Source organism: Xiphophorus hellerii, chromosome 19, assembly GCF_003331165.1.
Source record: "Xiphophorus hellerii strain 12219 chromosome 19, Xiphophorus_hellerii-4.1, whole genome shotgun sequence".
NCBI lineage: Eukaryota > Metazoa > Chordata > Actinopteri > Cyprinodontiformes > Poeciliidae > Xiphophorus > Xiphophorus hellerii.
This window is the reverse complement of record NC_045690.1, coordinates 20,138,655-20,163,503: the sequence shown is the minus strand read 5'-3', so window position 1 is coordinate 20,163,503 and position 24,849 is coordinate 20,138,655. Positions and strand designations below refer to the sequence as shown.

General features: G+C 43.5%; 1 protein-coding gene across 4 annotated transcripts; it reads left to right on the top strand.

The window, feature by feature from the left end:
- Nucleotides 1-1,326: 1,326 nt before the first annotated feature.
- Nucleotides 1,327-24,797, top strand: ttbk2a (tau tubulin kinase 2a). Of its 4 annotated transcripts, none has more exons than XM_032547164.1 (16): nucleotides 1,327-1,698; nucleotides 7,315-7,475; nucleotides 9,125-9,272; nucleotides 10,554-10,627; nucleotides 11,925-12,065; nucleotides 12,965-13,069; nucleotides 13,590-13,655; nucleotides 14,094-14,186; nucleotides 14,274-14,399; nucleotides 14,485-14,642; nucleotides 14,748-14,955; nucleotides 15,768-15,991; nucleotides 16,460-17,003; nucleotides 19,135-19,467; nucleotides 20,274-21,181; nucleotides 22,156-24,797. In XM_032547164.1, the coding sequence occupies exons 2-16, from the start codon at nucleotides 7,407-7,409 to the stop codon at nucleotides 22,625-22,627; spliced, it is 3,669 nt and encodes a 1,222-aa protein (XP_032403055.1). In that variant the 5' UTR covers nucleotides 1,327-1,698; nucleotides 7,315-7,406; the 3' UTR covers nucleotides 22,628-24,797. The 4 variants fall into 4 exon arrangements, with proteins under 4 accessions (XP_032403055.1, XP_032403059.1, XP_032403056.1 ...); XM_032547165.1 differs by lacking the exon at nucleotides 1,327-1,698 and adding an exon at nucleotides 5,140-5,306; XM_032547167.1 differs by lacking the exon at nucleotides 1,327-1,698 and adding an exon at nucleotides 5,333-5,427.
- The last annotated feature ends 52 nt before the right edge of the window (nucleotides 24,798-24,849 follow it).

Genomic DNA, 24,849 nt, shown 5'->3' with positions numbered 1-24,849 from the left:
CTGTCAGAGGGAAGGACCCTGGGATTTTCTCCAGTAGGTTTGACACCAGGTTTGTTGAAAATTTTGCAAAATGTGACGCATCATTTCTAAAATGTATTTATTTTTAGGTAGTTATTTTTAAGTTGTTTATTTTAACAACTTTATTGGAAATGTTAGCCCTACTAGCCCACTTATACCAGCCGTCCCTGCTGCTAACCCTATATTTCACACTTGCAATATTGTTCCCAGGATATCTCCAGAAATGAAGATGTCTGTCCCTGTGCGCTTTGAAAACTGCATTCTGCCTTTATATATATATATACATATATATATTTCTTTTGGAATAATGGCGTCCTCCTCGCTGAATGGCCTTTCAGCGCAGGACACACTGTCTTACTGACACTGTCTTACCAGCTTCAGGCAGCATCTTCACAAGGCCTTTGACTTTTGTTCTGGGGTTTATTTGCACATTTAGGACCAAAACATAGACACCTGTGGAACACAGAACCCATCCCCTAAGATGGCGTCATGCTTATGATGCGTATGATGCGTATGATGCTTATGGCATCATAAGCATCTAAATTCACACATTTAACTAAAAATACAATCTCCCTTACTATGTTCACTTCTACAGATCATATTTATCATAACATTAATTTTAATTGTGTTAACATGATAAGGAGCAAGACTCAAGTACGAGTTTTGTTGTTAGGCATGGGTCACAGCATAGGCGTAAATCCCGAGTGGGTCTGGGGGGTCCGGACCCCCTCCCCCAATCTTGGAAAAGTCTAGAATTGTGCCCCCCCCAAAAAAGAAAAAAAAAATTATTGAAGAAACATTTGCATTTAAATAATATCAATATAAAAGGGAAAAAGAAACAAAAAACTAAATAAATCTGCCATTTATCCCAGAAAAAAGTAAGAATTTTTAGGTCCCCCTCTCCCATTGTTAGAACAATGGTTCAGTCCAAAGTGTAGGAGGAGCAACAGCAGCGCCTCAGACGGCAAAGGCTTGTCAGAGCTGGGATTTACACCCTTGGCGACACACAGATAAACACAGATAAACACTTTCTAAGTCTAATAATGAAGTTGCAGATGTAGTCTTCAGCTCACGGACTCCCTCTAGTGGTCTTTTAGAAATTTACACTTTTTCCAAATAAAATTGATTGCATCATCTCATTAGATGCACTGGATTTTCTGGAATGCATTTTTACGCAAAGGTTCACAGCCAGATGCTATAATAACAACAATAATATTAGTAATCGTCAAAAATAGTAATACTAAACTGATTTCATAGAGCCCCTACTGCGCGTGCGTGGAGCTGTAAACTGTCAGCGCGCTTTAAATGTCTCTCCGTGCGCGCGGCCGAGCTGTTGCGAGGGGCGATCGGATCGGTGCCGCGCGCAGGAAAGCGGATGACCACCAAGGAGCTGTCACGTCACGGATCCGCAGCGAGATGCTGAGGTGACAAGCAGAAGAGGGAACGGCACGACCTTTCTCCCCGTCCCTCCACACACACAATATTTCCCCTCACACCGGTTCTGGGTTTGTTTTTTGGGAGGGGGGAGTGGGTTTCCTCCGATCACGCCAACACCGCCTCCTCTCTGCCTGGACGGTCCGCGCGTCATGGCATTCCTCTCGATGTCGTACGCACCGCTTCGAAACCTTGAGGATATTTTGTAACCACACCCGGCTCTTCTTTGGATCAAGGATTGCCGAGGTAAGGTTCCCCGTCTTTTTGTCCTTCCCCCCGCCTTTCTCGGTTATGCCTGTTGTTTGCACCACTGCGAGCGGCCGCTGCAGCATGCGCAGGGTTTTATCCTGCACGGCGTCAGGCTAACCTCATCGGCACGGTTAGGCAGGATGAGTTTGCGTGGCCCGTGTTCGCGCCTGAGTAAATCTGCTGTGGCAACCCAGCCTCGCCGTGCAACAGCTCTCCGTAATGAAGCCGGTCGGTTCACCGCAGGAGAAGGAGGAGAGGTAGCTTGGATTTTTCGACGCAGCATGAGGGGAAATGAAATGGCGCAGCTGGACATTAAAGACAAATCGGAGCGATTTCTGCTGGTCCCCCCCTTTTTTTTAATTTTTTTATTTGGGTTTGTGTTTATTCTTATTGTTTTACGTACAGCTATTATTTCAATTGTTTTAGTGAACCAAATGCAGCTCTTTAGTTGCTTCTAAACGTGCAGATCCAGGACTGACCCTCCAGAGCCGGCCGAAGGTATTATAAGGCCTTAGGTGGCCTTCCCCCCCCCCCCAATTTAAAGGCACCAGCCACACTTTCCTTTATATACAAACAACATTTTACATATTCTGATTTATTCTCATGTTCTATAATGCTTTTGTGTGCACATTTATCACTATGATAATGTTAGTTTAGAAATGTGTCAAAAATGATGCAAAACATTTTTCCACAGGACACTGAAGGACATTCAGTAAAAGCACACTCAAAGGCATATTACAGATATAATAAATATAGATTTCATCATACGTTTTGCGTATTATTATTTTTATTGAAAGTATAGTAGCATGTATTAGTTTAATTTCACAACTGCCTGTTGTGAAACACTGTCTTTGCACAGACCAGATGCACACAACACAGATTGTTGTGTTTATGAACAAAGAAGATACTGTAAGCTGTTTGAAATGGCAGTTCAGATCTTCCGCATAATTGTAATTGCAAAGGTTTGCGGGACATTCTGTTTCAGTCGATTGGGTTTGCTTTTCTTTTTTTTAAAAAAGAAATTATTTTCTACTAGAAAAAAATAGCAATCATCGTGTACAAAAGAAAAGAAGTACTCTCCTCATGTCAACTGAACCCCAATAACCAAAAAGGTTTAGGTTGAAGCAATGCTTACTCTACCTTGCCTTATGCAGTTGTCTTTTAAACAGATTTTGACAAAAAAAAACAAACTTTTGTCAGTTTGTAATTTGCACATTCTCCATGATAGCTTAGATGGACAACGTGTACGCAAATAAACATACCCTGCCTTTGTGGGACTTAATTCATTTTTACCTTCAATATGACTTTGAATCGCGGCAACGTTTTTAAGTTGGAAAGGAGCCATTAAAGGAATACCACAAATTAACCCTCCGAATGAAACACGCCTTTGTCAAAAAATAAAACTTTCTCCAATAGCATACTTATTTTTGGTCTGATCTGGAGCAAATTCTTAACTCTGCGTTTATTCTTCTACCAAAGCAGAGCGTCATCAAACAGCTTCAGGCAAAAATAAATGAATAAAAAAATACCTCAGCATAAACTGACCTCTTAAATGAAAAAAACTGAACCATGCTGAACATCTGCAAACATCCATCGCTTGCTATGCAGCGATGGATGCAGGAAACTATTCAGGATGTTTCCTTCTTGCAGGCAGTGAGCTCTTTAAAGTCTTCTTGGAACAGCTTTAAAGTCCAAGATAAACGCACATCTAACACTTGGAGCGTTTAATATTGTGGTTTTCTCAAAATGTTACTTTAAAAAACTGCATTAGGCATAGTGAGAACTCGTCACAGGAAATAAGATGCATCTAACATACATCCATTTGTATTTTTCCTGTTGTTTAGTTAATCAAAAAATGTTCCTTTAGACATGTATTCCGATGGTGGGTTACTTTCCTTTGGGGCCACAAAACTGTGACTGTTGTCGAACACCAAACCGATAGCTAAGTAGATATTTTTCCAAACTTGCCTTATTACTGTAAAATATATTTTTTTGGAACAGTCACTATTTTAACTGAACAGCAAATTTTGCATCACCAGACTGACATTTCATCACTTAAATAACCTTACTACTGAAACGTTTTTTTGTTTTATTTTTAAATTGTACCTTTATTTAACCAGGAAAAATCCCTCTTTCTACAACGCAAAATGAGATTTGTCAACGAAAGATGTTGCCTTTCAAACAGAGGTCGACACAAAAACAGGATATTTGGACTTTGTCCTGTGATGGACTGATGCACTGGACAGGGTGTACTCACTTCTCATCCAGGGACTGCTGGAGATGGGACACCACGAGCGACACAGCAAATTTACCAAACTTGGTACATACCAGTTATAGTTTGAAAGGCGGTCGTCTGTTTTTCTCCCCCATTTCGCTTCAACCTTGCCGATCCCATCAGAGCTTAGAGGTCACTGGAGTCAAGCTGTGGTTGTGGTTACAGTAACTCAAAGGAGACGACGCTAATCATTTGATCTGTGCTTACTTGCTTATTTTCACCAGCAGTTAAACAGACAAAAAATTGCTTGCAAGTCTCGAGTTCCAAACCTTGAGGGTGTGTTGAGTCCCGAAGATTTTTGTGGTCAAGACAAATCTGGAGTTTTATGTTTTTCAACGTAAGTCTGATGTGAGTTAGAGCTGGGCGACAAATAGATGTTTTGTTTTCTTTTAATGGCTTCATTGAATTTCCTGTTTTTGAAGATTTTAATTCTTGGAAAACATGCATAGGTTTGTTTTCACCAATGTACACCTTGGGTTGTCAGGCCAACCCGAAGCCTACCGTTGTGTTTGAGTTGTATGTTTTACACCGATAATTGAAAGAAAAGCCCGGTTTTCTTTAAGTAAATTTTTTTTTTTTGTCACTTGTAATGTCTTTTTAAGAAAAAAAAAAAGTGAGAAAAAATGTTGAGATTTTATTTTTAACCCATTCCCCTCAGTCCTAACTAGACTGTCTGGTTTGTCGAGTCGCTATTCCATGCTACTATTGTATTATAATAATCCCAGATGTTGTGTTCTAGCTGGGGTCACAAATAACGCACAATGTAATTGTAAACAAAGCTCAGTCAGTACTTTATTATGTCTTGCGCGTACTTGTAAGCATTTAATCCTGACTCCTCCTGAGTTAGTCAGAGAAAAATCCAGGTTCGCCTTCTACAACACTTTCTCTCATTTTTATGTTGTTGTAAATAATCACATTGGGTTACTCATTCTTGCCGCACCAGCCAACCTAAAGCCTGCCTTGATCTCGGCCATAGCGTGCAGCCAGGTCATGCCAGAGCTGGCCTCTGTCCAGTTTTAAACCAGACTCTGCATCCGGCTGCAGCTCTGGACGTGTACCTCCGTCCAGTTCTGCTGAACTAGGCCACTAGATTAGACCCGCTGCGACACAGGAAACGCTGAACATGTTCTGCCAAGTGCGCCTCCCTGCATGCCTGCGCTGATGCGCACGCATGGATTGCGGGTTTTCACGATGGCTAAGCTCAAAACGTGCGGCTTTCCAGCTGAGCGAAAAGGGCAGCGGCGGTGACGACGAGCCGCGTCAGCGAACGAAAATGGGCTCTGCACCAGCGTCGCCATGGAAATGCTGGGGTCAGGAAGCGCGATTCACGGTAGGAGAGAGAGGAGCTCGCTGCCAGGGGTTTAAGGTTTGTTTTTCTTTTCCTATTCGTCGACGATGAGCGGCGTTGATGAGGAGGAAGAACACGGCCCCGCCTCGTCGTCACACGTTAGGTTAGTCACACTGTGTGTGTGTGAACTTTGACAACGAGTAAGATGGAGTTTAAAAGCATGCAGGTATTTGCAATGAGTCAAGTGACTGAGGTTGAATTTGCAGGAAGATGGTTTTAATTTGACCAAGTACAGGCTACACAATCACCATACCCTCCTCTCAAAAGTTACTTGTCTTTGGCTTTCCTCCATGCCTTTTGAATCATAAACACTCTTAGGGGGGGGGAGCAGCTTTGATTTGATCCAGCATACCTGGTTGAGGTATTTATGTTTGGAAAAAATGTGAAACTGTTCAAAGAAAAACACTGGCTGAAAATATCGAGATTTATTTGAGAAGAAAATGCATATGGTCCACAGCTCAATGGATTACAAAAAAGAGGGGAAAAAACCACAAAAATTAATAATTGTCTGCTTATTTTATACAATAAAGCACAGCTTAATGATTTTTACAGTCAATTTAGATCATGGAGAAAAAAAAAAAGATACTTGTAGTGTCTCAATATCATTAGTTTCTCCAGAGCCATGTAACTCCCGAGCCCAAACCTTTCCTGCTCGTCATCCCCACAGTTTCCCAGTCCTGCATCCATCTAACAGCTCTGGTAAGGTTCCTCCTCACCGACTCGCGCCCTGCAACCAAGTGGCTTTTTGAAGGGTGTTGCGTAACCCTTCGCTCGCAGTGTGTGCAGAATGATGAATCGAAGTCGGTCTTGCTCCGCATGTTTGAAGGCAGAGCAGAGGAAGTTGCCACAGCGTGTGCTCTCCAGAGGAAGGCTTATCTCTGATACAGATGTTGTATAATAAAGACGCAGGGAATAAACACGCAGCTTTTCCTGGGGAAGCGACAGTTCAGGCTGCTTTTATGAACACCGTTTTTTGTTGTTTCTTTTTTTATGCAAAATGTGCGTGCACTAATGTAACACTGCCTCTAATTTATCACGTTTTATAAATTTGTTACGAAAGTGTTTACTGTAAAAGTAGTAGGACTCTGTGTTGTTTTTGACACCAGTATATCCTTTTTCTCCCATTTGTAGAAAAAGGGAGCATTTGGCCCTCTGTGCTTTGTTTCTTGGTTCAAATAATTTATTAAAAGGAAGAGAAAAAAAAGCAAAACATTTGAAGCAAAAATGGCAGAAAGACAGGCCCTAAAGGGCTAAGTATCGACTCCAGAGGTCAAAAACAAATGTATACCCCACTTTGGAGATATTTATTTTATTTTTATATTTTAATATCATTAAAGCGTTACAATCATGTTCATTTTCATGTTAGCTTGTCAAAAAAGGTTCTATAAATTGCGTCGAAGTTTGAAAATATGACGTTTCTGATAAATAAGCTCAAGGAGTGTGAATACACATCAAATGATTTGGTATTGCAGTTTACCCTTATTTTATCATTTTTATCACCCATAAAGCATTGTGATCTTAATGTCTAATACAGAAATTTGTAAAAGTTAATACATTTGAACAGTAGAAAGTCAAACCTTTCGTGATTGTTTGCCTGTTCTGCTCCATGCAACCACTGGAAACGGACATCTAATGCAAAATGTTGCAAAAATAAAAGGCTTAATCACATTTTCTGGTATGTTTTCTGTTTCACCATCATGTGAAAGAGGATCCTACCAGTTTGAAATGTTATTTGTAATTTAAGATGTAGGGCTTTTGCTGGTGCGTTTGTCCAGAAAGACAGCTGCTGGAGGAACAGTTGTTGCAGCTGCTGTGATGGCTGAGTATCATACAGCTCCAGCCAGTGAGGCCTTAGTCCTGTGTCGTCTTTCGTGATTTTTTTTTTTTTTTTAATTTTGCAGCTGTGTAATACTTCACCAGCTGAACCACATTTTGCCCAGATCCTTTAATCGGTCCCTGACGGTTTTGTGCGTCTCCTGGACTTTTCTAGGTCTCTGCGTCAGCTTCCAAATGCCCGGCCCAGTGTGAGGCTCCTGGTCAAAGGGCAGCAGCGAGGGCAGCGTCCCCGGATCCGCAGACGGGATGAGCGGGGGAGCGGAGCAAGCTGATATCCTGAGCGGCCTCTCCCTGGTCAAGGAGCGATGGAAAGTGGTAAGCGGGTTGTCTTCCAGCTACAATAGGCGCCGTGTTTGTCCAGCCCCCATCACCGCCTGTCCCAAGTTAGCCCCCTTGTCTTACTAACAATGAGTCTTTGTCCTAGCAAAAAATAAATAATAAAAAAAATAAATTCCTCACCTACAACTTCTGCAGTTTGACATTTTTACCTCCTCGTCCAAGTTTTCCTGCTGCAGTGTGGGAAATCCGAAAATAGCCAGTGTTGCTATTTGTGTCAGCGCAGTGTGCTATAGGCAGAAGATCCCCCATAGGCTGGTGTCTCCTGGTGCCGGGGGCCTGTTTCGGTGCCATGTGATGCAGTTGTCCCCAACTGGCCGCCTGGCATCGCTTCCTGTCTTCTCAGCAGCCGGGTTACGTAAGGACTCTGCAGCTAAATCCACCCCACCAGCTCTCAGAGTGACTCCAAAACTCAGACAGCTTGGAGGACAGTGAAGGACACGGGGAGCTGAGGGAGAAATGAAGTCTTAAGAATGCAGCGGGGGTGAAAGGTAGAGGAGTTGGAGGCTGAGATCATCTACAGAGCTCAGTACGTATTGAGAGTACGCATAATTCAGCTTCAGAGCAGACAGAGTTGAGTTCATTGTGTTATCCCATAACGTTTTCTCTTTATAATCAGGTAGTCTTTTCACATTCTAACAATTTTCATTTAATGAAAATAATAAAAACTGTAAATTCTTTTTTTTTCTTCTTCTAGTAATCTATTTTTTTTTCTAAAATCCTAATCAGAAACGCAAAAGTATTCAAGTGTCTAGAACTTTCTTAACCTTTTGTTATGTTAAAACCATAAACTTCAGAGTGTTTTTTGGGGGGGGGGATCTTAATGTATTTCGAATGCACCGACACAATGGCGCGCATAATTCTGTCCGAGTAGTTTACAAACAGAAATCTTAAAAGCGTGGCGGGCATTTGTATTCATCCCCCTGTCCTAATATCTTGTCGAACCGCGTTCTACCTCCATTGCAAGGGGAAATGTTTACACATCTAGACTGAAATCCTTGCCCATTGTTCTTTAAAAACCTTTTTGTGGACAGCAGTTTGGACATTGCGTGACGCTGCAGTTGTCACGTTTCTACAACGGAGCTGGTGCGTTCAAAATGCGACGAGCTGTGTTAGCTTACTACGGTGGCCCTGAGGTCTTTACAGCTAGCTACGGTTTTGCATGTAGGCCAGAAAGTTACAATTTGGTCTCATCTAACTGGAGCACCATATTCAACATGGCTTCTGGCAAACTGCAACCTGGACGATTTATGGGTTGCATGTTGTGACTTTTCACATCCTTCGTTATGATGGATGGAAGAGATGATCAGAACTTCCTCTCTTTCTACTCTTTGGTCTTGCTCTGCATCCATGAAGTCTTCTTTTCAACTTCTATCAAGTATTATTGAGCTTTTGAGATGCTATCCAGCTGTTCCCAGTTGTAAAAATAACACTTTGCCACCACTGAAATCATAATACTGTCTTTATTTTTTTTCTTTTGTACACACTGTTGGAATGTAAATCTTCTCCTCCTTGCTATAAAATCATCAGATAGCCTTTTCTGAACATAATCCCATTTCTGTCTCAGTGTTGTTCTGTTTGTTTTTACCTTCTTGTGTCCGTCTCCCTCTACAACACCCTCCCCCCAGGCAAAGAAGATAGGGGGTGGCGGTTTCGGGGAGATCTACGAGGCGCAGGACCTGCTGACGCGGAGCAGCGTGGCGCTGAAGGTGGAATCGGCCCAGCAGCCCAAACAAGTGCTAAAGATGGAGGTCGCCGTCCTGAAGAAGCTCCAGGGTGAGTGGAAATGGGCTCGGCGGATTTATTTACAAGAACCGATCGATCCACGCCGACACAGTGACCTATTGATTTGATTCAACATGCATGTATTTTTATCATTGGCTGAATGTTGTAGGGAAGAAGAAAACCATTTTTACTTCTTGTTGAAATCTTGTTGAAAACACAGGAAATGGCATTTTGAGTGATGTGTGGTTCAGTCCTGGGGACAGACTGGTGTAATACAAGTCATCTGATACGTCTGAAACTCAGTTTGGGTGACACTTTATTTTTTGCTGCAGTGTCCTGATTCTCAATTTCTTCTTACAATTCATCAGAAAATTTTATGTAGGTTTAATCCGTTCTTACCCCTTTCTTTTCTTTTTTTTTACTCCAAACTCTACTTTCTTGCTTTTTAACCAGCATGTCTTATTTCTTTTGCCCGTCTGAGATACAAATCGATGAGCTGGGATCATGTTTGCTGTCTAATGGCCTTGACCTGCAGCCCTGTGAGTCTCTTGCTTCCTAAGGGAGCCTGCATGTAACTTGAGATGAACTGAACTCTAATCCCCCCCGCCCCAACACTGCTGATCCGTGCAACAGTCGAGAGTAAACATTGGCCAACAGTATCATTCGAAGGCCCCTTGGTCATCCCGCGCTCATCACGAGAGCCACGAATGGCATTAGTTAACCTTATTGTTGCCCCATAGACGATCTTGATGACAGTAAAATGCGTATGAATGTTTTTATTCAGAATGTACTCTGTGGTTTTGGCGACGCAGCAGTGTTCGCTGAGGTCAGACGACGTATAGTCTTACTCCCTGGCATGCGTGCTGAGCGTTGATGTGCGCCAATCGCCGTCCACCTTTACTCTTTCTAGAGTCTGTGGTTCTGTCGTACTGATGTAATGTCCCGTTAGCTAGCTGGGTGTGCATGCTTCAGTTATCATCACGTTGCTCTTCCATACTATTGCTTGTTGTAATTCCAGTTCATTCTATACTTATTAGGTCAAAGCGGCCGCATGCTAATGCTACCTGATAACAATTAATCAGTAGAAAGTCTCTTGCTTTATACCGTGAAAAATTAAAAACCAGTTCGGGCTGACAGATTTTTTTTCACTCCAATGTGCTTATGCCACCCTCTGATATAATCTTGCCCCCAGGGTAGTGAGTCAATACTGCCCATATGATAAAACCTCATTGAGTTCAGACGCACCTATTGTGGCAAAATACCAGTATTGGTGTCTGGTGAGGTTGTAATGCTGGCTGTGAGCTTGAAGCAATTTTGTCCTCATTCTCCCAGGTAAAGATCACGTGTGTCGCTTTGTGGGATGTGGCCGGAACGACCGCTTCAACTACGTGGTGATGGAGCTTCAGGTCAGTGTTGGTGGAGGGATACGCCACAGAGTCAGCCACGGAGCAATGTCACACGCCTTCACTCCAAATATGAAAACAACAGTTTCTTACTCTTATTTGTTTTTACAGCGTGGAAAAATGTGACGTCTGCCGGCTTGAAAACCGCAGGTCCAGTATGAGCTGCCTGCGTCGTAAATAGAAAGTACGAGGGACTTTGCTTCACAGTAAAATCCGAACCATCTGGTTCCTGACACGCATACTGGCAGGGATGTGGAGACACTGTGGCAAACCACACACACGTGGAGTTAATTTCCTGCCAAAACGTTCGCACACGCATAAATCCTTGACATGTCACACATTAAAATCAAACGTTTCCAGTACAATTAAAACCATGCTGGGAAATGCACCACCACAAGAAAGACACGTTTTGTATCTTTTAGATGAGTTTGTCTGATACGGACACAAAGGTGAACCTCGTTCAGTGATTAGTAAAAATGGGGTGAAAAGTTCTCAGTGGGTAATATTTTCCCTTCGTAATAACTTCCACACTCAAGAGTGTTGTAAGCGGGACTTACTTGGCACTCAAGTCAGAAAAAGATTGTCTTTTGGAGCTACCGAACGGTCTACCACAGGTCAAGATAAAAATTGGCCCAATTCAGTCTCTAACTAATTACTCACTTCACCTCTACCTTTTATTGATTTTTAGGAAACAACAGCAAACTAGACTGAGAGATAACAATAGCTCACTGTGCTCAGTTATATGTCCACTAATGTCATCTAACTCATCTAACATGACTCTAGGTTTGCCCATCAGGAGTCTCCTTGCTCTGACCTGGGTTTGACTTTGCGCTGACACCTGAGACGCGTCATGCACATCCCCCCGGCTGCATGTTACTCATGTCTGGGAGTTGTTTACAGAAAAGTGAGCCAAATAAATATTTCAGAAAAGTCTAAAAATACGGCTTCTCATGAATAATGTATTTACTAACCTGCAAACTACACACTGGAGGATGTTAAGCAGAAACAGTCATCTTGGAAAAAACCGCAGCTGGGCACCCGCCCAGATAAGGCCATTAGCCAACTCATAGTCCTAAACATAATAGGCAGTTTTTGCTTCTGGTGGTCTGATTTTTATTTATGTATTTATTTATTTTTGTTGCGATTTGAATCTAAATATCCATAGGGATCGTTTTGGTACTGGAGCGGCTGCTGTGAAGTTTCCTTTCTGTAGCATCACCTGATATGTGAAGGTTGTTGGGGTGAGAGTCGCCTTTCAAACCTGCCGTTGGACCAACATATAACCCGTGCGGTCTTTCAGGGTCGAAACCTGGCAGATCTGAGGAGAAGCATGCCTCGGGGAACGTTCAGCATCAGCACCACCCTGCGTCTGGGGCGCCAGATCCTGGAGGCCATAGAGAGCATCCACTCTGTTGGATTTTTGCATCGGGACATCAAACCGGTGGGTTGCAAAATCCTGGGAGCAGTTTCTCTCCTGTGACCTATTGTTGTTTCCTTATAGTCTACCGCAGGGGGGTACAAATATTTAGTCACATGGGAAAAATTCATCAAGTCGGAAACAACTTGATGGCCAAAAATTATATACACATATTTTATGTATTTAATAATAAGTGCAGCATAAATACTTTTATGTATTTATAAAATAGAATAAAGTAGTTGGACTTGTTAGAAAAGGATGTGTAAATTATAATAGATCCAAAACTTGAAAAGTTTTTTTTTTGCAGGTTTGCCTTATGAAATTATTATTATATATATATATTTTTTTTACAAATTTTAACTGGAAAAACATGGAACAAAATTTAGTTTTTGAGCAATAAAATTAAGATTTTGGTCACTATTTCTTTGAAAATGCCTGCTATATTTAACCAAGTTTAACAAGGCAATTATAAGTATATTTGGGTGCAGCGGGTTTTTGAGTGAAAGTCACCGGATAGATGTGGTCCTGGCGAGAGAATTCAAAAAGAATGGTTGTTTAGAGACAAATAATCGGTGTTGCTGTCAATTACTTTGGTCTACAGTAATTAAACTACAAGACATGCAGAGTGTATGTAGGAATTTTCCTCCCTGAAGGGCCTGAAAAAGCCTTTGTGTGATCCATTTTGTTCCCATTACTGAACGCTGATTTTTGTTGTTGATGACTTTCAATTAGTTGGCTCAGCAACAGAGTAGGTTAAATGCCTTGAGGTACCAGAATGTAAATATTCTTTACCCTATGAATTGCTGTCACAGATCTTCTCATCATCTCGGAGGTGTATGGATAGAAACAAACTACACAGAAAGTTATTGTCTCATAAATTCTGCACTTCTTACCTCCTCATGTCCGACCTCTTTCTATTCCAGTCCAACTTCGCCATGGGCCGCTTCCCCAGTACCTGTCGGACTTGCTACATGCTGGACTTTGGCTTGGCTCGACAATTCACCAATTCCTGTCAGGAGGTCCGCCCTGTAAGTGGACTCCTCTCTTGCTGTCTATTTATTGATCATAAAGCTGTAGATCAAATTTCTGTATCAATATCATTGGTCAGACAAAAAAAACCCCCAAAAAACATCTACCACATTTTCACTGCATTTAGTTTTGAAACTTGTATCGTAACTGTTTTATTGTTTTATTTAAAAGTTTTCTGATTTCATGCTGGCTGTAAATATTTAAACTATTTTAAAAAAATAGAACATGGGGATTATTAGCTGAACTCTGTACGTCTTTGTTGTTGTTGTTTTTTCTACAGTAGATGTTTAATAAACAAGGTTGAAAATGAAAACTGTGCTGTATTTAACAGACAGTAGTTCAAATACAGTACTTAATGTTAAAAACAATATATTTGATTAAATCACTCTTTTCATTGATTTATGCATAAAGTTGTTTTTTTTTGTTGCAGAATTTTACTAATCTAGGTTTGATCTAGTCTCTAACACATTCTAGAGGTTTTTTTCTATGAATTTAATTGCCATATGTGTTATTTGTTAGCCTCGTCCAGTCGCAGGGTTCAGGGGAACAGTTCGCTATGCCTCTGTCAATGCGCACAAGAACAAGGTCAGTGTCTGTCCAAAGAGGTTTAATATTTGTCACTGTGATATGCTACCCAATGTGGATCTATAGTACTGTGCCTTACAAAGGCGTTTGCACTCCTTCTGTCACGTTTCAACCAGAAACTTCCATGCAATTTGTTAGGCTTGAATCTAGCAACACAAGGAAATGCTCAAATGTGAAGCTGAAAGTAAAGCTTACATGGTTCTATAAAGAAAAATCTGGTTGCATCTGTATGAAGATTTCACCTACGATATGAGTGAAATTTAGGCTTGAGGCTAATTGGCAACGTCAGGCACAGAAAGCGTAAAAATGTTTCTCTAGCCTCAAGTAAAGTGTATCATTTTATTGATGCTGCTGTTGCTCAAACGCACGCGACAGCATCTTTTCAATTTTTTCATCATCATGATGAAATATCAACACAACGTTTATTTAATTCTGCAGGAGATGGGTCGTCATGACGACCTGTGGTCTCTCTTCTACATGCTGGTGGAGTTTTTGGTCGGGCAGTTGCCGTGGAGGAAGATTAAAGACAAAGTGAGGCTACTCTCAAAATCAAAAGCTCGTTCAGATCACCTTGAGTAATGAAATATACCAAATAGTAAAACTCTGTTTAAATCTCAGGAACACGTGGGGAAACTGAAGGAGACTTACGACCATCGCCTGATGCTCAAACACCTGCCGGCAGAGTTTGGTGTATTCTTGGAACACATTTGCAGCCTTGACTATTACACCAAGCCTGACTACCAGGTCGATATTCGAAAAGCTCTGATGGATTTTCCTGAATGAAAAGCTCAGACCAGAAGGTAGATCACGCCTCTGTGTGTCGTTGCAGCTGTTGATGTCGGTGTTTGACAACAGCATGAAGACCTACAACGTTGTGGAAAATGACCCTTACGACTGGGAGCGAACCAGCACTGATGGCACTCTGACGATCAGCGCCAGCGCCACAACACCGCAGCATCACACCCGACTCACTCCCGCGCAGATGGGGTACGAGGCCAAAATCCCTCGGCGACCTCGGCAGAGTGCGCGACGGCCGGCCTTTCTGAAAGTTTTACAGTATTTTAACAGCGTGCGCACATTTCGTTGCTGCAGCATGGTGAACGCCTCTCTGATCCCCGGCGACCTGCTGAGGGAGAACACAGACGAGGTTCTGCAGGACGAGCAGCTCAGCGACGTGGAGAACAACCCCGGCCCCGACCGCGTGCCGGGCTCCCCCCACCACCAGCATCGCACCCAGGAGGCCGACGTCTGGGAAGAGCTGGACCGGAACCGGAACCGGATCAGGACGGGACACTGGAAGGTTCGGCTACACGCTGCACCTTCCAAGGGGGCTCATACAGTTCATTTTCAGTGTATTTTGTTTTATAGAGCAACGCAAAGTACCACATTATTGTGAAGTGCCAGGAGAAGGATGTGTGTGTTTTTTTAATTGTTTTTTTTTTTTTTTACAGATAAAAATCTGTCATAGTAAAGGGGGTTAAATACAAATGCACTCCATACTTTTCAGACTTTTCTCTGTAAAAATGTTGAAACAGTTTACCCTTTATCGTCATTATTTTCTTATGAAAGTTCCAATGAGTAAAGCCCAGTTTTGAGATTGTAACACGGCAAAACGTAGAAAAATGAAAGTAGTATGAATATTTTTGCAAGGATTTGCAGCAGCTTATTCACTTGCAAATGCAACCCTGTCGCAATAAGCAGCTAATCAGTTAATAACTTGATAAATTGAAACGAGCTCCATAACTTCCATTCTGATGATTCATATTTTTTGAAGAGCAATTGTGTTTACAGAGACGCCATAATTCACTTTATTTATTATTTCGGTTGTGTGTGGTTTGTCAGTTTTATTTATTGTTTTTGGTTGTTGCGTTCTGTTTTGGCTATTTAAAATGTCTACCAGTTCCAGTGTGACGAGCCCTTTTACAAGTTTCAAGTTTAGAGGACAAACTTGCATTATTATACCATTATCAATAAGATACTTCTAAATTGTCCTAAATTAACAATATTGCAATCATTTCACGGGCAGCTTATCATCCAGCAAAGTCACAGGCCTACACAAATGTTGCATTTGAAATTCGTTCAAAGTCGTGAAAGCGTTTCTTGGTTCCACAGGCTGCGGCAGAGGAGGAACAAGGCAAAAACCAGGCCAGACAAGGACACCAGAGCCCCTACGCAGGGCCGAGTCTGGGCTCTCCTGTCAAACCACACTCGGAGGCAGTGGCTTCCGATCGGGAGGGCCCTCTGCTGAGAAAGCTCCGCAACATCCACAGCTTGGAGCTGGAGAGGAGGCTGAGCCTGGAGTCAAAGTCCAGCCCAGAGCGTGTCCTGGATAACTGGTAAAGTATGCCCACAATTCAGCCCATTTATGAGCTGTTACGCTGCAAAAACACACAATCTTACCAAGTAGATTTAGTCTAGTTTATGTTTCAAATATCTGAGTAAGCTTGAAGTAAGACAAAACAAACTTGCGAGTAACTTTGGAGCAAGTACTGGTTCCACGGGCAGATCTTTTCACTTCTGGGAAAAATGTTATAAGTGACATTATTTGGCAGTGAAACTACTACTTCTTTAAAATCAACAATGAGGAATTATTTACTTAAAACATGCTCCTATATCTTGCTGAAAAGTTAAAAGTTACGTTTGCCTTATTCCAAGTGTAGTAAAATACTTGCACTAGAAAGTATACCAAAACTACTTGGTAAGAATTTGTGTTTTTGCAGTGTGTACAAAAATTTCCTTTGGGTTAAACCACGAGTTGTTTTCATTTTCTTTTTTTTCTTCTTTTTTTTGCGTCTGTCCTTTAGTTCAGGGAAACAGCAGTTTGGTGCCCAGCACCAGGGCAAGGAGGCTGCTGTCGTCCCAGCAACTCAGGGTCAAGCCGGGTCCGCCGGGGAGCGCCCCGATCGCGTCTGGCATTACGATGAGGAATTCCTGTCCGGAGCTGGTTCTCCTAAACCGGCTTCACCAGGGTCTTTTGAGCAGGGAGAGGGGGCGGCCAGTAGTGGTGGCTTTGTGGCGCTTAATCTGAGCTCTGGGAGGCAGGACATTGACTCAAGGGAGTGGGTAATGGTGGAGCGACCCAGTGGCTCCCCTGGAGCCAAAGCCACAACAAGCCCATCGGAGGAGGATGAGGAGGCAGAGGTGCTCCAACCAGAGGAAGCATCTCCCGGATGGGAAAAGAGAAGCCCAACCCCTAACTCTGGCAGAGCTAAGCAAGAAAGTGCGGCTTCCTCCAAAGGAAGCGTAAAAGTGGACAAGTTGGAGCTCAGTGTGGGCCCCGTGGGGGCTCTGCCTCCTATTACCCCAACCAGCCCAGCTGAAGCTCTGGCTGAGGGAATCCTGACTCAGGTAAGGCCCTTCACTGGAAGGCCGCTTCACAACATGCCAAACATGATGATGACTGTAGTCAGCATTTTTACGAGGATAAAAAGCTGCACAGAGTCAGAGTTCTAGGTCTAGAACGTCGATGCTTTTATCATACAACAATCAGTGTACCACCAGCTGCATCTTGCCGTAGTCTGAAGGTAAATGTTACCGCTTTGTGTTTGCTTGCTCTTTCACCTGTGTACATTTTAGAAACAGATACAACTCAACCTGAGTGCTTCAATCAGATCACAGCATGGGGAAAATAAAGAGAGCTTATGATTTTAAAGTTCAGTTTCATTTGGAGTAGTTGTGCACAGCTTTACTTTGTTCGCAGTTTTTAATTAATTTATTTTTTTTCCTATTTTGCCTCACAAATTAATTTCCAAAGGCTTTCTTGGTTTTCTAAGTTAAATATTTTTTGCTGTTTTGCTATTCATATTCTCGCAGTAGACAACGTAGTTCAGTGTTACATTTCTTCTCAATCTATAATTCAACTTTGAAAACTTACAGTGCCTTGCAAAAGACTCATACCCCTTCAACTTGTTTCATATTTTGTCACTTTGGAAACACAAACTTCAAAGTATTTGATTCAGATTTAATGCATTACAGCCCGCTTTATACCGACGATGCTACCTCATCATTAAATAGTTTGCCTTTTTATGATTTAATCTCAGTCTAAATGCAGATGAGGCCAAACAGTGGACACCCAAGCCCACCATAAAGGGTGTAACATGGTGGTGGCAGCATCATGCTGTGGGGATGGAATGGAATAAACATATCATTTTATTAGAGTGGGAAAATTAAGGCCTAACAGCAGAAACATGAGGCATATAGGTTCACACAATGATAAAAGTATTAAAATATACTGTATGTACTGTGCCGTTATCAAAAGTAGTGTCCTCCAATCTAAAGGGATGTACAACTGAATAAAATCATAATAAAAAAAGTGCAAAATGTGCATAAAAACAACACTATTTACAATATATAAAAATAAAACAGAAATGTTCAAATAGGCCTGTGGCAACCAGCAATAAACCAATTAACTGCATGATAAATTAAAACAAACTTCTTGCATGATTGATTACTTTCCTTGTGTCTTTCTTACCAAAGACCGAATGACAAATAGCTTCAGTCTGGTACGTTGGTCTCAATTGGCCCGTTTTTGTGATGAACAGTTTTGCTTACAGAGGCTTCAGTGATCGTTTTATTTGTTGTTTTGGTTGTTTCGTTTATTCGTTTTGGATAGTTAAAATGTCTTCCATTTCCAGTGTTAAATGATTTTTAGAAATTAAAGTCGATTAGTTTTTGAGAGGGTGTACTTGCTTTATTACGCCATTGCCGTTACATTACTTGAAATTGATCTCAAAACAACAGTATTATCATTTATCGCAGTAAAATTAGTTATTGTGACAGGCCTGTATGCATATAGCAGCAGAAATGTTATTTAAAATGAGTGAAATTGGCCTGAATCAAAGAGTATACATTGACACCACTTAAATTGCTGCTTTGGGGACTTATGAAGACAGTTGTTTGCCATGGATTTTATTTAGTAGTGTCAGACTAAGAGGGGCTGAATACAAATGCATGCCATAATATTTAGATTTTTACTTGTAAAACAAGGGAAAGAAAACCTTGTAGTTTTGGATAATCATGTAAAATTCCAATAAAATCCATTCAAGTTTGTGATTTTTAAGGCGAGGCGATAGCTCGGGGTTCCATGTATGGAGGCCTCAGTCCTTGGCCGTTGACCTTTGCCCCGTCTTCCCACTCTAGAAAAAAACAAAAAAAGGAAAAAAATAAGTTTGTGTTTTTAATGGGCTTGACTGTATAGAAGTACTTTTGCAAGACACTGTAATTATTGCCAATTCTCCCTACCTCCTACAAGCAGAACTACCGTCTTTCATTTAAATAAATGCAGACCCCGTTTACCTAAAGTTCCTACCTCACCTCCTACATCCTCTACCAGTTTTGATTAAAGCAACGCTCCCTGCCAGAGCAGCTTGCCTCTTCCACCTCACACCACCTCCACCTCCATCTTCACACACCCTCATCAATCTCACAGTCCCTCCTCTCTCCAACCCCCCACTTCTCCCGATCCCCTCCCCTCTCTTAGTTCCCCACCTCTCCTCCGTCTCTACCCGAGGAGGTCTTGGCGCGGACGTCCAGCCCCATCCCGCTGCGCTCTCCCAGCCCTCACACCCTCCTCACCACGCTGTCGGACCCGCTGCACCTGCGCCAGTCAGCGGGCTTGAGGCGCAGCCAGTCCGCCGACCAGCAGCCGCAGCAGGAACGCCCGTCCTCCTCCACCTCCTCCCTCCCTCTGCCAACAAACCCTTCCCCGGGCGCTCGCTCGCCCAGTCGCAGGAAACTGCCGGCCATCCCCGCCGGTGCCGCCAACGCCAAGTTCCCCTCAGTCATACGCATCACCCGCGCCCAGCTTCAGCAGGTGATGAAGCTCCCATCACTGTTCCCGTTGAAACAAACGAGCCTCCATTCCGCTTCCTCTCTCTCTACATCCGTAGCAACACATTTGTTCTATATATTTTTCTTTCTTGGTTTCCGTCTTCTCCTCTGTTGCTGGTTATTGCTGTTTTTTTTGTGTGTTCCTTTGGGCTTGGCTTGTTTGTGCAGCTCTCTCTCCCAGATCTATGTAGAGGGGGCATTGTGCAGGACAGATAGAGCATGGGTTCAGATGTGTCCTTGTCATGTGATTAGTAGGGTGTGTCTTTGTCTGACTGTGGCATGCCTGATGGGGAATGTGGAGTCATGACTACAGGTTGCATGATCTCTTTTGTTTCAGATCGTCTTTGTCCTCTCTATCTTCCTCTTCCTCTCTCTCTCCCTGTATTTGTTCCTCACCCTCTCTTCGCTGAAGCCCCCTGCGAAGTTGCGTGAACGTTTCCTGTCCTTGCCGGTTTAGTACTCACAGCTTGACTGACACTGCCATAGCGCTCGTGTGTTTCGGTCTGATTAATGGGTAGCTATGGTTTTGCATGCCGTTGCTCAACTAATCACCATTTGTTTACCATTTTCTTTTATTAATATCAAATTCCTCTCCGTTCAACACATCTGCATCTGGCTCTTGCTGCGGATCTACAGCACAACTCCACATGTTGTGGTCTACCAGCAACAGACCTTTTTATATTATAAGCAATTTATTCCCATTTTTAGTGTTACGTTTGGTTGAATAACACCTGTTTTTGCTTTTTCCCTTCCCCCCTCTTCTCTCGTCCACCTCCCTTCCCCATCCAGCTGACAGCTCAGCGTCCTTCAGGTCTGTCCTCGCAGTCGGGATCAGACAGCGCTCCACAGTGCCTCCTGCTGGAGAGGCATGGTGATGCTGAAGGTGAGATTCAGCAGATCAACTCCCAGCAGGAATATGTGCCCACCCATCCGGGAACGCCGACGGACCCGCTGGCTGAAGCGGTGGCAAATGGGGATGCTCACGCCAGAGCTCAAAGCCCCGTGCCAAGCCGCGCGTCTTCGCCTCGCTCCCCCCGCTCCCCCCGCTCCCCCCACTCGCCTCCTCAGTTCTCTCCTCGCAGACCCCTTTTTCCAAATGGCTGCGTCTCTCCGCCTTGTAATGCCCAAGCCGCCGGAGAGCTCTCGAAACACAAAGACCCCGACAATGACGCCTCCCCGGCCCCATGTGCAATGGAGGCACAGACTAGGGAGGAAAACAGGGGCAACGTGACTCTTACCCCCTCCTGCTCCTCATCCGCTGCCCCCCGCAAGGACCCCAGCCGCAGGCAAAGTCGCATCCCCGTGCTTGAGCCCTCCAGCCTGCTCGAGCTCCCCCCTCCGGGGTCTGCCAAGGAGAAACTTTTGCAGAAAAAAGCCAGCCACCACGGCCCCGTCCCCTCTCCCACCGCCTCCCCGTCCCTCTCTGACCGCCGCGGAGCCGCTGTAGCCTCCCTCGTCAGGGACCCGCTGTCGTCCGCCTCCGACCGCTCTCAGGACGAGGACTCCCTCGTCGGCTCTCGCTCTGACCGCCAGGGGGACGAGGGTCTGTCCTTGTCCTCCTCCTCCAGCCCCCTCTCTCGGAAGAGCAGGATCCCTCGTCCCGTTCACTCGGCCGCCTCCGCAGAGCAGCTGACCGCCCAGTTCCTGCCACGCCCGCCCCCGGGGAAGCCACCTTGTCGCGCCCCAGTGGAGGGCAGGTAACGCGCGCTTTCAGATTTCAATGGCCCAATGTACACTGCCTTGCGAAAGAAATTATATTGTTTTATTGTGAAGTGGGAGGAAACTTTTTTGTTGTTGTTTTTTACAGTTGCAAAGAGAAGTACAGTATGCAGTTTTATTGAGCCCCCTTTACTCAAGTACTCCTAAATAAAATATAATGTGGTAGGGCAAATTATAATGTGGCTGATTAATTGTATTAATCGTGATTAACCCATTATTGAAATAATCGTCAACTATTATAGTAATCGATTGATCGTTAACAATACCAAATTTTGCTAGACGGATCACTTGTCTCAAAAATTATCGCGATAAACTATTATATTGTTGTTTTTGAAACCATTTTCAAGTAATATAATGGAATGGCATAAAAATGCAAGAACACATTCCCAAAGATCAATAAACTTTAAATTCTGATGAACATTTTAAAACAACAGAAACTACATCCAGGCAGTAATTAGCCCAAATATTTACATTTTGCAATTAAGATTTTAAAAAAGCCTTTGTATGTAAATATGTTTTACCCAGAATTCACCAAATTCTTCAAAAAACAAATCTATTCTTAAACACATTTTAATGTCCAATTACTAATTGTTTACTCAAGAAAAATAATCAATAGATCAGCTCTACACTGCATTGATTATAAGTCAAGCAGAAATGGCTGAGTTTCTCACGTGCTTTAGCTACAGATACATCCTTCGCTACAAATGTTCAAGCATTCACTGAAGGAATGCTGCTGTTTTATTTTCTGCAATGAGCTGGAATGTTTGCTTAATTGCATTCTTTAATGTATTTCTATTATTGAATAAAAGAGGCTTAAGTAGTTCAATGAGAAATCTGTAGAATGCACCATTTTTTTTATCCAATTAATTGATTAATTGTCAGAATAATTGATAAATTATATCATTTTTTTATATGCATATATGTCCTTCCTCGTCTTTATCTTCCCGTGTAGACTCAGGCGCTACCGCATCCGGGCCGGCAGCACCAGCGACTCGGACCTCCTGTCATGCATCGCTCAGCTGATGCACGGCTCCCGCGGCTCCCCCCTCCACCACCGCTCCCCGGCGCAGCAAGGGGCCTCCAGGACGGGCGTGTGCAGCCTGACCAGCTCCCCGCATCACCACCACCACCACCACTATCACCACCACCGCAGCTCCAGCGCCTCGCCGCGCAGCTCCTCCTCGCTGCAGCGCTCCGTCAGCTCCTCGCCGTCCCGCCACGAGCACCGCGGCGGAGGGGGCGGGGGCTGCCTGGGCCGGAGCCACTCGCCGCCCAGCTTCTCGGGGTCGCCGCCTCCGCGTCGCTTCTACCTCCACCACCAGGAGACGTGTTGCAGTCGGCAGGCGCGCACGAGCCCACTCCACCTGTCCCGGGGAAAGGGCTGCAGCCGAGAGGGCAAGTGCTCCAGCAAGCTGAGCAGATAATTTCGCACCAGATTGTAACGCCGTAGAAAAGGAGGTGAAGATTCCAGTGATGATAGGATAGACGTCAGTCGGAAAATAAGCCTGAGTCTTCCTGTTCAGTCAGTAAAATACCCAGTTCCCCTTCTGTATTATTAGTTCCAGACCTCCTTCTCTTCCAAGCATTCCCCTCCTCCCGTGTTTGCACACAGGGTTTGTCTGACCTTTCAGATGTTTTGACTACTTGGTAACTTTAAATATCAGCTTTCATTTCAATTTCATCTTTCAAATTGAGCCTTGCAGGTATAATTAGCAAGAAGAAAAAAAAGGCTGCATCCGGATACTTGTTTTACTAAAGCTGTGTCTTTATCATGCTCCAGGCAGTAGTATAATATAGAACAATAGCTAAGTTGAGCCTGTAACTTTGACCTATCCTGTACATTGACATACACCAATCAGGCATAACATAACCACCCACAGGAGATGGGGCAACTCTGACTGAGTAGGATAGTAGTAGGGAGCAAGTGAATATTTTCTCCTCAAAGCTGAAAAACTGTGAGGATTTGTGTGAGTGTGACTAGAGCCAAGTTGTTCTGGGTCAATATCTCTAAAGCTGCTTGTCTTTTAGGTCGATCCTTGTCTGCAGTGGTTGGCATCAATTAAAAGTGGTCCAAAGAGGGAGCAATAGTGGGTCGGCGAAGTTGATCGGTATAAGCTAACGCATCTGGGTGGATCTGTGGTCCGACCAAACAAATGAAATACTACAGCTCGATTGCTTAAGTAAATAGTGCCATTTCTAGTAGAAAAGTGTCACAACACGCAGCGCATCACAGTTTGTTGCACATGCGGCTACATGCACCACCCTCCTCAGCATGACTCTGATCCCCTTCCCCCCCGTCCCCTTCACTGCTGCACAACAATGGCCAAGTGAGCATCTGAACTGATCCAAAGCAATGAAATGACTTGGCCGTTCTGATTAACCACCTTTTCTTTTAGATCAAATGGAGAACGTGTGTAATCTGGGGAATATGTGCGATTTGAGCAGTTGCTCAAGGTGGCATTAAAAAAACTGGATGGCACCAGATTTAAAAAACAACAAAAAAAACCAACTTCTGTGCTGAATAAGTTTCTCTACTGCCTTAATGTGCAGTAAATGGGGAGTTGGCAACCCTTGCTTGCTGCAGAGGGAGACTGAGTAAGGGTGGTTTGTGGAGAACTTCACAGGATTTTATCGTGTCCTGGAATCTCAAACTTCCTCCATTTTCATTGGTTGGAGTTTAGCACAGGGTGCCATTCAGGCAAGAACTGCTGCTGCTTAGAAACACGTGCGACTAGGAAACCATGTTAGAAGAAGGTAGCCCAGGAGAAGAAGTGTAATGCTTTTGATGTTTCGTTGGGTTTCGTCCCTTTCACCAGGCGGCTGTTGTATTATTGTAGACCATGCTGAACGTCCTTTCGTGGGAGTGATGATCCCTAGCGGGTTTGGCTTCTTTTAGGAGGACAACGTGCCCTACGTCGGAACAAAATTGTTTCAGGAATGCTGTTAGGTTTTGACTTAGCCTCTAATTCCTCCAGATCTCACTGGAATCGAGCCATTTTTGGATGTGCTGAAACATTATTGCAACTTACGGGACCTAGGAGGATGCTGGATACCCTACCACACTTTCTGGGGGTTTGGTGGCGTCCAAACCTTGATGGGTCAGAGCTGTTTGGCAGCTGATACCAACCCGCTACCAGGCAGGTGGTTATAACGTTATGCCTGATTAGGTGTTAGTAGCGGTATAATCTTTGGCTTTTTTTTATGCACTTGGGAATTACAGCATAGCTGATTCCAACTCAATGAAGAATTTGCCTCGGTTCTGCTTTTGGAGCCTGTACGCAGGGTATTATAGTATGTTTTTTTTACTAAGTTAAGCTATACTTTGTCTAAAATTGTTTTTATTGAAGTATTTATTGTAAAGCTTCTTCAAACCTCCTTCCCCAGACGTGTGACCGTCACATTAGTTTTAAGTGTTTAATCGGAGGGATTGCTCAGTGGCCCTCTATACAATCAGCCGTGTAAAGTGTGTGACATCACGCACCGTTTTGTGCCTACTGTGATGCTGTGAGGTTAACTTAGGATCTTTAGGACAGGAATTAGTGGATCATGTTTTTTGTTTTTTTTCAAGTGGTCATGGTTGACGTAGGCTGAACAGCATAAGGTGTATTACCAACACATTCTCACTCCCGACTCGTCATATATTGAC

What these genes read in the sequence shown, in the direction of transcription:
- ttbk2a (XM_032547164.1), top strand. Translation starts at nt 7,407, where the DNA reads ATGAGCGGGGGAGCGGAGCAAGCTGATATCCTGAGCGGCCTCTCCCTG. An exon ending in GAGCGTGTCCTGGATAACTG is followed by an intron (nt 15,992 to 16,459) that starts GTAAAGTATGCC and finishes TCTGTCCTTTAG; the next exon opens with TTCAGGGAAACAGCAGTTTG. An exon ending in CTGAGGGAATCCTGACTCAG is followed by an intron (nt 17,004 to 19,134) that starts GTAAGGCCCTTC and finishes CCCCTCTCTTAG; the next exon opens with TTCCCCACCTCTCCTCCGTC.